Below are 15,856 nucleotides of genomic sequence, written 5' to 3' on the forward strand. Positions count from 1 at the left end.
GCTGCGGCTTTGCCTGTTCAAGCGCTAAAAAGAGTAATCCGAAAGCTACAGAGAGCGCCGGTGGAGGGAAAGGAGGGGGTAGGGGATCCTTCGCTGGACGAGGACTACTTAAAGAGCTGGGGTGGGTGGGAGGGATGGGGAGGCTGTGCTCTTAACGTCCTTTTCTTTTTATTTCTGGCGATTCCTGCAAAGATCGTAGAAGTCTCCGAGGGGTTGAAAACGGGTCCCTCCAAGCGCGGGATTTGCGCATTTGGAGAGAGACGCGAAAGAAATGTCGAGGGATGAGTTTGATTTCAGCAGTTCGTTTTACCCTGGGAATAACAGGACTTTATAAACTTGGAGAGTTTTCCTCTCATCTCTGAACAAGCAGAAAGTTCATCGCCCCAAACTGTTATCTGTTGCAACAGTTAAAGGAGCAAGAAAGAAGTTCTTTTCTGGAGTCCTTTATTAAGGTATGAGTAAATCCCTCCTTTTAGTAGACGGCGGAATCACACCCTCCACTTGTTCCTGTTTTGCTATTTTCGTTTTTCCTGGGGCGTCCGTGTACTTCGTCTTGAGAGGTTGTCGTGAGTAATTTTTTTAAAAAATAGTATGGAATTAATATGTGTTCCATTCCGTACCTGCCGGTTCTCCCCCGCAGCCATCCACCCGCGGTCTTCTCAGCCACGTAGCCCCCGCAGGTCTTCTAGACGGGAGGATATCAGGGGAGAACTAGGACAGGGAAGAGTTTGCAATCAATCTTGCCCTGATGAAAATGCCCAATACGCGCAAAGGCGCCGTGTAACTGACAAAAGTTAAATATTTGAAGTTCGACATTCAAGGGAGGGTGGATGGGTCGATTTTCCCTTAACTTTGACTTCCAATTAATACAGCTCAATACAGCTTTCTCTAAAGGTCTATACAAATAGTTACCATGGGATTAATTCGGGTCCTTTGGTCGCAGTTAGGACTTTACTGAATCTCTTCACTGCTTTATGGAGTTGTCCTGAGTTTTGTTAGAAAACTGAAACTGGTGGTCCAATTGTGTTCTCGTTGAGTTGACAAATTTAATATACGCATTTTCTCCATGTTCTGATTAATTAAAGCAACTGGTGGTTTTTTTTGGGGGGGGGGGGGGTGTTCCTTGAAAACATTTGCTTCCCAAGCAAGAAGCTTCTTTGGTTTGGGATGAATGTTGGGGAAAACAAGGATTTCTATCTCTGAGGAAGTTGTATGTTTTTACTATCCTGCTCCCCGAAGCCTTCTGGAAATCGTCTTCAGTTTTACTGCAGGCAAACATTATCTCATAAAGTGACATTAAGGAGAAGGGCCAGAATTTTCCTCCTTGAGGTTAAGACATTAACTTTTCCTCACTTGTTTGTTTTCAGATAACTTAGAGGTGGGAACACTTCCAGCAAGAATGGCCAGTAGAACCATAGTTCTCATCCCCTCTAATGGAGGAAACATAATCCAAACTCCTGGATTGCTCAATGCTGTTCTTCAGACATCTGGAGCAACTCCATATCCCCAGTATGGAGCTCAGCAACTTGGAATTCCCACCAGTGCTCCTCAACAAGCCCCAGAAAAGAGTCCTTTGGAAAGGTTCCTCAAGGCTGAGCCCAAAGTGCTTGGGGTAGGCATGCATTGCATTAAAGTCCATTAAGACTTTATTGGCTGTATAAAAACCTGTGAGCTCCCTGTTGAAGTTAGGGAAGTTAGTTTGGCTATTGTCTGGTTCTGGAATATACTTCAGAAATTTCTGTTATTCCTGGTACTTTTGTGTTTCTACAAAAAAATTCTGAGTCCAATATGAAGTTTCTTTTTCTCCCTTCCCTATGGGAAGGGCAACTTTTGGGCATTTCTCCAGAAGAACCTAGTAATGGATTGTTTCCAGCCCAAGCTGTTTGAAGACACTTTGTTCTTATGACTGTGATCAACTTCCTCCTACAGAGGAGTCTGTGGTGAGAGAAGTGACATTTTTCTCACGAAGACCTACATTCTTACAGAGCTTCCTGGCAAAAGCAGTCCCACTGAGGGTCAAACTAGATCGTAATCTGGAGTAAATGTCCGGTACATAGTGACAACTGTGTCTCAAACTGTCCCTTCTCCCCATTTGGATTTTTCACCATAGGAAACTTGGTTCAACACTTGCATTGTAAGCTGAGAAGCCTCAATTTCTCAGATTCAGAGAATTAGTCTTATATTGTGTGTTTTCTTTCTGCAGGCTGTCCAGATCATGATTGGGTTGCTCCACTTTGGCTTTGGGGTTGCCTCGCATCGGCTATTTTCTTCTTACTATCTTACCTTGTATGGAATTGGAGGTTACCCCATTTGGGGAGGGATATTTGTAAGTATGTGCACATTTTTATTGAGTCATGCCCCATGGTAGTAATGGCCAACAGATAAAAGTCCTGTTTGCATTGGAGCCTATCTGACTTGTCACATTTCTTTTCAAAATTGTTTTCTGTTGATATTTCCAGAGGACTAAAATAAATCTTTTTCTTTTACCATAGTTCATTTCTAGTGGATCATTATGTGTAGCAGCTGTGCACCATCCAAGTCCTGATTTGGTGAGAAACCTGTGTAACATTTGAATTTCCTTTATACTCTCTTTTTGTATGCATTCAGGACTTTTTATTCTGTCAATTCTCTTCAGATACTGGTTAGTCTTAAATCAACATTTGGGACAGAAAAACAATCTCAAAAGGCAAACCCCACCCCCCATCTTCCTTCTTTGATGAACTTTTGCTTCCAAGCCTTGCTTCCACTGAAAGTTCTGTGTCAACAGTAGACAATGTTCAGCCATCCAGAATTTGAGCCTCCCCTGGTCCCCATTTTGCGATGGGATTTTTGCCAAGTTCCCTTCCTGAGGTGCAACCTGCAACACTGCAGGTCCTGTTAGCACCATGACAAAAATGAAAGAAGCCTGAGAGAGTCACTGACTATCATATGGGTGCTTGTTCTACCAGAGTTTCCTTAGTCATGGTGCTAGTCCTGAGGAAAAAGGTGTCTTCTTGAGTTCTCTGAACCAGACCTTCAGCATGCCACCTCCTTCTCTTCTTCCTCTTCCTCCATCTTAATAGAGGTTCCTATTTCAGAAGTATTCCTACATGAAAGCAACATTAGGAAGCAGCTCAGCATGTTAGGAGTGAAAGTATGGAACAAGTGTGGGAATCCTCCTGGGAATCAAAGGGAGAGCTGGTGGTGGCCCTCCTGCAAAGGGCTTACTTTCTCTCTCCCCCCCCTTGATTTAAAGGGTGTTTATGGCAACATGGAAATGTTTTTGTCTTGCAAAGGAACATGGTGTGGATGCAAGAGAACAAAAATGACCATTTGATAGAAAAATACTACATTCCTGATGGGGGAGAATTAAAAACAGAGCAATTTTTAAATGTTCACAATTATCACTATTGGCTCCAAGGGTTTCTCCATTCTCATCTCTCTAGTAGCCTCTGTGTAATGTTGTATAGCTAAAAGAGCATTTAACATCAACATTGAACGCTTAGAGTGCATTGCGTCCTAGAATAAACAGTGTGGGATTTCTCTAATTGAATTTCTCTAACCGGTTTTCCTGTCACTGTTACCCACTTGGCCTTCAATGGAGGCAGAAACAAAAAGAAGGAATTTGACAATGAAAAGTCTTCAAATGAATTGTGGCATTTGCATTTCCACTGTGGGGAAATGTGTTGTTGATTGCTATGATCTTAGTGGAGGTTGTCTGGTTTCACCACTGGTCATTGAACACACACACATAGATTGAATTCTGTCACTGTTTTTACCATAGTTGGGGATAATTGTTTTTATGCTTTCCATTTAGTAAGACTCATGCTGACACTGTAATTGCATTTTCTCTCCTTCTGGTGTATTTCTGTTTCAGGTGAAATCCAGTGTAGGAATGAACATCACAAGTGCTATAATGGCATTAACTGGTATAATACTCTGTATGTACGAGTTGATGATCAGCACTATTCCTGTATATAATACTACGTTTATAATCGTAAGTAAACCAATCTCTTCTTAAATTTTAGCTTCCCAACTTCAATCTCTTCTTAAATTTTAGCTTCACGTGCAGACTCCAGAAGGAGATTACGTATGCAGTCAGGATATCCCAGACCCTTTGATTTTGGTTTGAAAGTCTCAGACTCTTCCTTGAATAAGTCTCAGTCCCAAAGACATGTGTTCTATTTCATTTGACTTTTTAAAGATATATATTTAACATATGTATAAGCAATCTTCTGGTCTCTGAGGCAAAAAGTGTGTAGGACTTCTTTCTTCTCCAGTTTTTGGTTTTTATTTTTGGTGGAGAGGGGGGTAGATTTTTTTTAACATGGTAAAATGTGTTTTAGACATACCGTATTTTTCAGAGTATAAGACGCACCTTTTTTCCTCAAAAAAGAGGCTGAAAATCTGGGTGCATCTTATACACCAAATACAGCATTTTTGCATCCCGAAGCCCGCCCCTTCACCAAAATGGCTGTGCATATCCTTATGGAGGCTTTCAGAGAGCTCCTGGGATCTGGGAAGGGCAGAAATGAGCAAAAAAAGGGCCTTTTTTGCCCACACCCCCAGCCTCCAGCAGCACTCTATAAGCCTCCATAAGGCTATGCATGCAATTTTTTTTTGACAAAAAACAGGCCCATTTTTGCAAAACACTGGGCATTTTTTGCTCGTTTCCCTCCCTCCCGGAGCACTCTGCAAGCTCCCCCCAAGGCTATTCATGCCTTTTAAAAAACGTGCCCGTTTTCGTGAAAAACGGGCCATTTTTGGGAGATTTGCAGAGTGCAAAAACGTTTTTTTCTTTTGGAAAGCTCTTTAACTGATTGATGAGAATTACATTGATCAAGTGCTGTGCCAGCAGAAACACCTACCTATCTACTGTATTTCTCTCTCTCTATTTCTCTCTCTCTCTATCCCTCTACCTATCTACACACTCTCTCTCTCTCCCCCCTACCTACTGTATTTCTCTCTCTCTCTCTCTCTATTTCTCTCTCTCTATCCCTTTATCTACCTATCTACCTAACTACTCTCTCTCTCTCTCCCTACCTACCTACTGTATTTCTCTCTCTCTCTATCTATCCCTTTATCTACCTACCTAACTACTCTCTCTCCCTATCTACTTACCGTATCTCTCTCTCTCTCTCTCTCTCTCTCTCTCTCTCTCTCTCTCTCTCTCTAATTCTCTCTCTCTCTCTATCCCTTTATCTACCTACCTACCTAACTACTCTCTCTCTCCCTACCTACCTACTGTATTTCTCTCTCTCTCTATTTCTCTCTCTCTATCCCTCTACCTACCTACCTTCCTACACACACACACACATACACACACACACACTCTATTTCTCTCTCCCTCCCTTTATCAACCTACCTACCTAACTATTCTCTCTCTCCCTCCCTACCTACTGTATTTCTCTCTCTTTCTCTCCCTGTCTCTCCCTCTATCTACCTACCTACTTTTTTAAAAAATTGCCTCTTCAAAACCTTGGTGCGTCTTATACTCCGGTGCATCTTATACTCTGAAAAGTACGGTACCTTTTGACTATGTCTCTGTACAGTGTAAACATTTGGTTGTTTTACAGTAGGGCTTAGATGCTCACACAAAACAAAAGAGTGCTTGAGAATTCTAGATAGCATAGAATACAGCTATACATGTACATGTTGAAATCTCTTCATTTCCTGCCACCACCACATCCTCATCCCTTCTTTGCATTTGCTAACCAGTTTTAGAAAACTGCAATTTAGGTAATTTCTGAAGTGTGGATAGTTTAGAACCACACCAATACCTGGGATCAATGGCTTGAATTTTTAGTATTTTGTAAAGTGTTCTCCTTTGCTTGTTTCTGAGAGTTAAATCGTATCATATTCAGGGCTTTTTCCCTTTCCAGCCTGACAGATGATTGGAAAGAAGTTGGATAAAGAGAATAGGTCAAGCTGCATCCTTATTGAGGAGGGGAAACAATATATCTTAGACTGGCTGAATCTAAATCACGTTGCTGCCCTTAACCATACTCTGTTGATGCCAATTTCCCCATGAAATTTCATTTACCTTATCCCCAGCCCATGAGTAAGATTTACACCTGATGTGAGTAAGTCATCCTTAGCTGTGCTGGTCTAAAACTAGTTTTTTCCCTCTGCTCTTATTCTGATCCCATCCAACAACAGCCTCAAGGTGTATAAAATCTATTTCCCTTCACCCATTATCTTGGAGAAAAAGTCAGGTGACCAAGAGTGGATATGTTAAGGCAGTGGGGAGTCCTATCACTTTTCCTCTTTGGACTAGTCGGCCTCTGTCTTAACCATTTCTCTTTCTCCTTCTCCCTTCAGCACTTTGTCTCTTGAGGTTTCCTATACATCCACACTGTCCTCCATCATCCTAAAGGTGCTTTTTCAAGAGGCAACTGGATTTTGTTTTTCTGTGAAGACATTTAACTTCTCATCCAAGAAGCTTCTTCAGCTCTGACTAGATGGTGGCGACAACAACTCTCTAAAAGGATGGAAATGACCAGCTGTCTACAAGGAGTATAAATCCTTCCATTCCCTACCACCCAGTCTGAGCTGAAGAAGCTTCTTGGATAAGAAGTGAATCGTCTCCACAGGAAAACAAGAAAATCCAATTGCCTCTTGAAAAAGCACCTTTGGGACAACCATGACCTGAATGACTAAGAATCTCCCTAGACACTCTCCTCCATTACTTTTCTCCAGTCAGCAGGAAATTTCCTGTTGGGAAATGGAGAGCAAGAAAATTATATCTATTTATTTTGACAGTGAGATAGGCAGTATCTACATTTGATAAATAAGTAAAATAAATCTATTTGTAGTATGGTTTAATCTCTCTGCCCCATCCCTGGCTGAGAAGATGGCTTCATCTTGTTTCAGATCTTCTGTCTTGCAGGATACATCTAATTGTGGCATGAGTTGTCTTCCTCTTTTCAGAAGATTAGCTGTGCTTGTGCTATCAGTACCCAGTGTCTTTTGATATGTATCTTGATTTTACCTTAAATTTAACTTGAGAGATGCCCAAACTGAGGGTGGAAGGAAGGCAGAGCAGACACCCCATTTCTGTTGTGGTACCCTGAGTGAGGGATGTTTTCCTTATTGGCTGAGGATATGCTGAAAATGGATGGCAGCAAAGTCAGAGGAGAAAACCAGTCTGTAACAGGTGGGATTTTTAGAAGCCAGCCAATATCATTCAGGAGTAAATCAGAACAGGTGCAACAATGGGCAGGAAAGGGTCTGGCAATAGGGACAAGGTATGTGATGCCTTTATTATTTATGGTGTTGACTCAAGGATATATTACGCACACCAGTTTGTTAGATTCAGGAGATACCACACATTGAAACAGGGCTCTTCCAAAGCAACAGGTGAAAATCACAATCTACCTAAATGATTGTAAGTGGTTCTGGGGGAGAGGAATGGAGATGGCATATTTTCCAAATAAGGAAAATGAGCAGGTTGCAGAATGAATTAGTTTGCTTTCACTGCTTTGGGTTCAAGAGAACACACACGTACTGTGTTTGGGTCATCATAAACTGCACACCTTGTTGTGGGGAACATGTCCCTTTAAATCAGGAAGCAGACAGAGGGATTGGAGATAAGCAAAATAAAACATCTTTCACTGACATGCAAAGCTAGAGGGATCACTGGAAGCAGCTTGTGATCCCTTTTAATTGTGAAGCATATAAAGTAAAATAAAATACACATCACTATATTAATTTCTCAGCCAATTACAACTATCTTTCCACAGGATACTGCAGAGAGAATCAGTTACGGCTTCTCCTCTTTGTTCCTCTTGTTCAGCATGCTGGAACTTTACATTGCTGTTTCCTTGGCTCATATCGGGTCTCAGGCAACTTGCTGTAGTTATGCCCAGGTAAATATTTGATATTTTAATAATAGCTTTAGCAGTTATCATTGTTAAAGAATGTAAAGAAGATTGTCTGTTTTTCTTCTTTATATTTACACTCCACCTAACCTGACTATTTGCTTTTTTCTTTGCTATTACCCTGAACAATAAGTGAGATTGGTTGCTCAGTTTACCCAGTAAGATTTATAACTAGTAGACAGGGGAATTGTGATCCAACACCCTGTGATTATTTGCTTCTGCATATGGATAATTAGGTGACATGAATTTTTCCCCAGTTTCTGTTTTGCTAGAGTGAATGTCATGAATAGAGCACAGTTTGTGTGGTCTCTTTATAATTCAGTTATGCAGAAGTTGATGTCTCCATTTTAGAGGGCTCAGTTCTCAATATAGTTAATATTTAGTGATGTAACTACATTAATTTAAAGTCCCCTGTCACTGGATCACATTTTCTCTCACATTTAAAACAAAATAGATCTTTTTCATAACTTTATTTTTAATTCTCAAACAGCTGAACACATGACTATCATGTGCTACCTAAGGTCTCCAAATGTAGTAACAAAGGGGTTCTCACAAGCACTACAAAGACCTTTGAAAAAAATCAGTTGGAAACAATTGAATTACCAACCAGGGACCAACATTCTGCATTGGCAAGTTTGGTGGGTTAGAAAGCCATGTCTGTCCCTTGTTCGGCCGAAGCAACAATTGGCTTCCTTTTGTACCAGTAACAAAGATATTCTCACCTTTCAGAAATGCTTTAGAATAATTGGAGAGGCAGAAAATGGGACAGAACAAAGACTGAAGGGGATAAATATGACTCGAAATATGACAAAACAGAAGAACTCTAAAAACATTGCAAGCAGCTAAATCAGCATACAGAGATACCTGTCTTGGGGTCCTTGGTGCTCTCTAGCTTGGTTGTTTTCTTGCAGATTTTTCATTACTCAAATTAGGTAACATCATCAGTGCAGGTTTATTATTTGGGTAGTAAAGTATCTGCAAAACAACAACCAAGCTCAGAAAGCATCAAGGTCCCCACATTTCGATCCTGAGCTACATAGTATATTCTCCTTTATCGGCACCTATATCCTTTCACAGCAACTGTCAGTTGATGCCATTTCAGAAACCAGAATAATAACCTCCCCCCGGAGGGAAATCCATCTCCTTAGGGCTTTAAACTGTTAAAATAAGTTAATAATCTGATAGCATTTGTGAATAACTCAGAGGAAATTTATTTATTTAGTCCTCAAGCTGGACCCTAGAAGGTTTACAACAACACAATAACCATGCACATACAGAAATATAAAAATATAAGCAATATAAAACTGCAATAAAAACTAAAGAGCAAAATAAAAACAGTCCCCAAAGGTCCTTAGGAAAAGCCAGTCTATTAAGTCCTTAATTGTAATTAAGATGCATGAGGCGATCCGGTAAAGTACTAGTTTTTTATTTCAGACTTAACTAAGTAAAACCATAACAAGAACAGCGAACTACGGTTTGACAGCTATTTATATAGCAGCTGTCAAACCAGCAACCAATCAGAAGAATGTTAGCTCCCTCTGGTGACGCCTACCGGAATTGACCAATCCAGACATTCGGTGGGTGTTGATTGACACCTTATGTTTGCTAGCCTTAGACACAATACAGTTCACTTCTCTTACCACTTCCCAGAGGACCATCCCAGTTGGTACCATCTTTATTTCAGAAGGTCATCTATTCCATACAGAGAACACTCACTGAGGATGGGGTGGGGGTGGGGGTTTGTTTCCCTCTCACACCTGTTGATAGGTAGGTTGGAGATCCTGAGGAGACATTTTGTGAATGTGTGGATCAGGGGTGGGTTCTGGCCGGCTTTACTGCCAGTTTGCTCGTTTGTACACTGCATGCGCGCACGTGCACAGTTCAATTAAAATTGTCCTGTGCATGCGCAGAACTGAAAAACAAGATGGTGATGGCAGTGACCGGGGAACCTGTTCAGGGGCGTGGCAGGCCTGGGTCGCTGCCGGTTCCAGTGACCCAGGCCGCCATACCATTACTGGTTCGGCTGAGCCATTAGGAACTGAAGAATAGTGGGAAAAGACGAGGCTTGACAGGCTGAGGAACGTCCAACTCTATTTTATTCAACAAACAGCAGTAACAGATACAGGAGAGAAGCAAACCCGTTCCTCTGCTTGACAGCTATTTATACAAGAGCTGTCAAGCAGAGAAACCAATCAGAACGGCAGAACAGCCCGCCTTCAGCCAAGCCGCGCCTGATTGGCTAAGACGCGGCTTGGCTGTTGCTAGCTGTCAACAGGGGAATCCCCGGTCGTAAGTTGGGGAGGAAAGGGAATATAACAGGAACCCACCTCTAGTGTGGATAAAGCCTAGCAGATTTGATCAGCAAAAGTTACTTAAATGTCCATCATTTGCCTGTTAATTTGTAGTTTTAAAGAATTATCTATCAGTATCTATCAAGGATTTCAGCCTGTTGGTGAGACTGCCAGTATCGCAGTTAAAAACCACACAACTGGAGAATCTATTCCTCCTGCCTAGAGTAAGAGATGCATCCCCGAGTACTTTTTGTCTTGACTATTCTTTTCTGTTACAGCCAACCAATCCTTCTGTGCCTTACCAAGCCACTGGAGATGAAGCAGTCACAAATGAACGACATCCTCTTCCTCCATCAATTTACAACAACATGGTTACCACATCTCAGTAAAACAAGAACACCAGGAAGGAAATGTGAAAAGAGTTGCAACAGAGGTTTCAGGAAAAGCAATGCATTTCATATTACTTTACTTTGTCCTCTGGCTTCCTGGTTTATTTTTCAATTGCAACCTTTAAACACCAAATTAACTGGTGGCAAATTTTAAAGTTCATCTATTTTACTTAATAGTTATAGTGCAAGAAGCAAGAATTTGTGCTGCAAATCATCAGCGTATTTATGAGGAAGTGCACTCCCTACAGTGGATGATGGAGACTGTTTGTTACTCTTGTTTATACTCTGCATGATGTTTGTTTTTATGACAAATATGGAATTAAGTAGGTGTTCTGATGCTACAAAAAAGAGAAAAAACCCCGCTACTAAAATTAAAACACAAATTATTAATAACACATGTCATTGACACAATGCAGATAGTTCACGACTTACAACTGCAATTTGGACCAGAACATCCACTGCTAAGTGAGGCAGTTAAGTGAACTGTGTCCGATTTATGACCTTTTTTGCCACTGTTGATAAGTGAATTATTCTGTTTGTTCAGTGACTCACATGATCATTAAGTGAATCTGGTTCTCCACATCTGATTTTTTTAAAAGCCAGCTGGGAAGATCACAACTAGTAATCACGCACCCTGGAATGATGTCATATATACATGCTGGTTGCCAAGCATCTTGAGTTTTGCTCATATGATCATGGGAAGGCTGCTACGTGTGAGGACTGGTCATGAGTCACTTTTTTTTTCCAAATTTGTTGTAACTTTGAATGATCACTAAACGACCAGTTGCAAGTTGAGAACTATCTCTAATAGTGGTTGCATAATCACTGTGATCCCAAAACAGAAGAAGTTGCATATAATTACAGCATTTCATATTGTTAGGGCATTTAAGCTGAATATATGCAGTGGGATGGGGTAATACGATCCTTTTACAACCTATGAACTTCAACACCCAGGATTCCTGAGCCAGCATGGCTGATTCAGGTATCCTGGGAGTTGAAGTTCATAAAGGTTCCAGAGTTGCCCATTCCTGGTGTATGCCTAAAGAGACTCAATTGAAACGTATAGATTTGTTGCTTGTCCTTAATTACAGGGTGAAAAGTTTGACTCCTGCAATGATCTTTGCAGATGTACTAAATGTACATTTGTACAGTTTTAGAGGTTTATGTTGATAGGCAATAGCCTGAATGTAATCTAGCTCAGTTGAAATGGTGTCACTCTTTACTTCGTTTCTTCAACAAATCTGCATACCGACGGGCAGTTGAACAACTAGCCTTATGGTGCAGGCAGAACAATCTTGAACTGAACACACTCAAAACTAGAAATGATAGCAGATTTTAAGAGAAGCCCTCCTATTCTACCACTTCTTACAATACTAAACAACACAGTATCAACCATAGAGACCTTCAAGTTTCTAGGTTCTATTATATCTCAAGCCCTAAAATGGACACCTAACATCAAAAAATCATCAAAAAAACACAACGTTCTTCCTCATAAAGTTCAGACTGACTGTAGGGGCGGTGAAGCAAAGAGGGGTGCCCTGTGAGGTCACGGAGAGTCGCAGCTCTCCTGTCTGACCTGGGGTTATTTTTCCCTCTCAGCCATGGCAAAGAGAAGAGGCAGCCTAAAGATGGCTGCCATGAAGCTGGGACAAGCGAGGAACAACTAAGACTGGTGCTAGATCGGAGTAGGTCAGTGGTCGGCAAGCCGCAGCTCGCGAGCCACATGTGGCTCTTTACACATTTTAATGCGGCTCTTCTGTGTGCCGGGCACCCGCTCCCCTCCCTCCTCTCGGGCACTTCAAAACAAGCGCCCCTTTCCCTTTTTTCTTTTCGACCCACAATGATTAGGGAGGATCCTGAAGTCGGGCGGGGACGAGAAGCGAGGAGGCAGAAAAAGAAACGGAGGCTAAGGAGCTTCCCCCCCGCCCCCTCCCAGCAAAAATCTAACCGGGGAGCCGGGCGGGCAGTAGCAAATTAGCCGATCATGCTGCGTGTGTGATCGGCTAATTTGCTACTGCCCGCCCGGCTCCCCGGTTAGATTTTTGCTGGGAGGGGGTGGGGGGGAAGCTCCTTGGCCTCCGTCTCTTTTTCTCCCTCCTCGCTTCTTGGGGCTCCACCAATGGGGGAGCAAGGCCCGCCCAGCGCCAGGCTTTGGGCTAACACAGAGGTCTGCAAAGTTGGCTGTTTTAAGACTGGTGGACTTCAATTCTCAGAATTCTGGGAGTTGAAGTCCACCAGTCTTAAGAGCCAATTTTGCAGATCCCTGGGCTAATATGATTGATGCCCTTGGTGGACTTCAAGAGAGAAAAACTAAATCTTTAAAAATACAGAAAATTGGACTCTTAAACTGGGAAGACGTGGTAATTGGAATGCATTTTAAAATGCTGGAATTATCTTTTTTTAAAAAACTTATCCTGCTTTTATAATTGAACTACAATTAAAATTGCGATCGAAAGACTAAAATTAGATTGATTCCTGGCAACACTGAAGTTTAAGTTGAAAGCGCCACCTGGTGACGAAACGAAAATATACAAGTCTGGGAATAGTTTTATGTAGGATTGTAAAAATATTTATTGGATTATATCTAACTACCTCATGACTACTGGAGATTTAAATATGAGAACAAGGAAGTTAATTAATTAAAATGACCCCTGAAGATTGAAGCTGTAAAGGGGATGTAAAGAGGCTTTTGATAATTTCTGGAACTATTTAAACAGAACTGATTGATTATCTATGGGATACAAAGAACTGTGATGAGTATACTTCTTGAAAGGCAACTTTAGGTCTGAATAAATGGTTCTTGGACTACTGGGCAAAAGTAGTATTTTTAAAAATAAAATAAGATGCTTCATAAGGAAGAAACCCTTGGAGCCAAACTTATTATTCTCTTTCAGCTCAGCATTTCCAGATTTAAATTAAGAAAGGCAGACAGATTCAGTATCGCTTCTGGGATGCACTTATATTGTCTAAAAGATCCTCTGTGGAGGATCTCTGTGGATGGCAATTTCCAAGAGGATGATTTATGTTGATTCCTCAATGTGCTTGAATAGGGATAGAGGTAATAACCTATATCTTAACCAGTGCCACCCCTACCACATAGTACAATAAAGCAGATGGCTTCAGATGGAAGAAGAGGGGGGATTGGAAGAAGATAAAAACTGATACTCAAGGCTTCAGTAAGATTTTCTAAAGCTTTGGTTCTAGGATATGAGGCTTGTATCGCAGACACAACTTGGTGCTTTGCTTGGTTGCCAAAATATTTGGATAGTGTTTTTCTCCTTATAGTATAAGAGTGCAGGGTCAGTCTTCTGAGCAGAAGAGATAAAAATAGTTGCTTGATGAATTTAACTCCGTAGACTCCATAGATGGCAACATAAAGAGCACCCACTAAAGCTATAATTAATGGAGATAGAGATTTTAATAGCAATGTAGTTATACCAATATTTTTGGCAGTCACACTTTGGATTGTCGATCATTAAACACAGTAGTTTCTAAATGAAACCACAACCCTGCTTAAGTTCTTATTTCAGCTTTCCTTTGTTTTACAAAGCCTTGAAGGCCCTAAATGTGAGGCTTGGTCTTAAAATTGCTTTTTCATCACTGATGTAACTGCGAACTCTTGTTAAATGAGGACTGCCTGTAACTTGAAGACACTACCTCACCCTGAGCACAATGAGATTGCTCTGTGGGTTCACTCTTTTCTGTTTGACAGGCAGGTCAATCTAGGAAGGGAATTCTTTATGGCTTTCTCTACCACTCTTGAGGCTGTGCTAGTGATAAATCAAGCCCTTTCTAAAATGATGTTTCTGTCAGCCCTGGGTAGGGTGGGGGGAAGGCCCAATAGGCAGGTCATTCTGTGAGGCATTCCTCATGACCAGGATGCTGCTCAGTGGTCTTTCTGTTAGGGTCAGTAAAAGTACCGTGTTTTGCTGAAAATAGAACATGTCCTGATACTAAGCCCAATCGAGCTTTTCAGGACATGGGCTAAAATAAGCCCTCCTAAAACTACTAAAACGACCCTGCCATGAATCTGACCTTGTCCAGGAAAGGCTACAGAGGTTTCCACACATTTTGCGGCGGCCCTCTGGAGTTGGGCCAGGCCCAGCCGATCCACAGATTCTTCGGCAGCCCACCGCCTGGCCCAAGTGCACACTACCAGACCCAACCACCGGTCTCGCACTTTGGCTGTGGCTTTGGGCCTGAACCCAGCACCTCCTGCCGGCATGGCGGGTTCCTCCTCAGCTATTTGGGAGGCCAATCGCTGCCCCCGGTTCTCCTGGCCATGCAGAATTCCTGCCCGCCATCTACCGTGCCTTATTTTAGGGGAAACAGAGTAGTAGAACAGGAACTCTGTAGACACAGCACTCTGTGAAGGAATTTGCCTGTTGGGCCATTGGTTTTTGCAATGGACTGACGGGCTGGTTATTTCAAGATCACTAAGGTTGAATGATAGCTAAATCAGCCACTCAAGCCCTCTTTCAGAAACCACCTCCTCCTCCTCCTTGCACTCAGGTTAGAGGGAATAATTGAGTGATTTTACCTGCAGTATAGGGCAGCTCCAAGTAGAGAGCAGCTATGCAGAGGGAGCAAATCCTATCAGCGTACTTTTAAATTATCTCCCTAACAGGAGGAAAGGACATGAAACATGCTCAGGATATGTCCCTATGAATTAATCTGATTCAGTTGCTCAGCTTGAACGAGAGCTTAGTGAAAACTATGTCCCTCTGACCATCTATGCTAATGTTAGCTTCCTTTGATAGCTTCTAATGCAGGGAGAGATGACATCTGGGCATTTATCTACCCTAAAATGTCAATTGCAACTTCTAAAATGAAAATGAAATTGATTTTTAAAAAAATGTGTTGTTATTGTTAAAAAGACTGTTACCTTTTGAATTTGCCAACTCTCGTGAGATTTCAGTGGTCTCATATGATGTCGCAAGTTTTCAGCTTGCCTGCATGATTATGGCCTTTATTTTTTTTCCATTAATTTGTACATATTCCAATTATAATGCTGGAAGGTTGTGATTTTCTAAGAAGACAGATTTGGACCATATACATGATATACATATTTTTCTGACCCCTGCCCCATGCCTTTGAATAAGCCAGAACACAGGCTTGGCTGTTTGCCACTGTTTAATTACTGAGATAATGAATCCTTTGGCTGAGGGCCCAGACAACTCACGTTCAATAGAGTAGCTCTGCAGCAATCCAGATAATTCAAATGAAGCAATGCAGATAGTCTAAACGAACAGACAAGGCTAGAATACACAGATAGATTTTCTTAACTACTAATTTGAACGGTTGTTTCCTGCAAATG

At 41.6% G+C, this 15,856-nt stretch overlaps 1 protein-coding gene across 1 annotated transcript; it reads left to right on the plus strand.

Moving 5' to 3' along the window:
* Nucleotides 1-545: 545 nt before the first annotated feature.
* LOC309397041 (membrane-spanning 4-domains subfamily A member 15-like) lies at nt 546-12,224 on the plus strand. Its single transcript, XM_081962728.1, has 7 exons — nt 546-560; nt 1,368-1,612; nt 2,204-2,326; nt 2,493-2,549; nt 3,857-3,976; nt 7,722-7,847; nt 10,429-12,224. The coding sequence occupies exons 2-7, from the start codon at nt 1,400-1,402 to the stop codon at nt 10,537-10,539; spliced, it is 750 nt and encodes a 249-aa protein (XP_081818854.1). The 5' UTR covers nt 546-560; nt 1,368-1,399; the 3' UTR covers nt 10,540-12,224.
* Nucleotides 12,225-15,856: the final 3,632 nt, after the last annotated feature.

This window comes from Natrix helvetica (genome assembly GCF_964273705.1).
Source record: "Natrix helvetica genome assembly, chromosome: 1".
In the NCBI taxonomy this organism is placed as follows: domain Eukaryota; kingdom Metazoa; phylum Chordata; class Lepidosauria; order Squamata; family Natricidae; genus Natrix; species Natrix helvetica.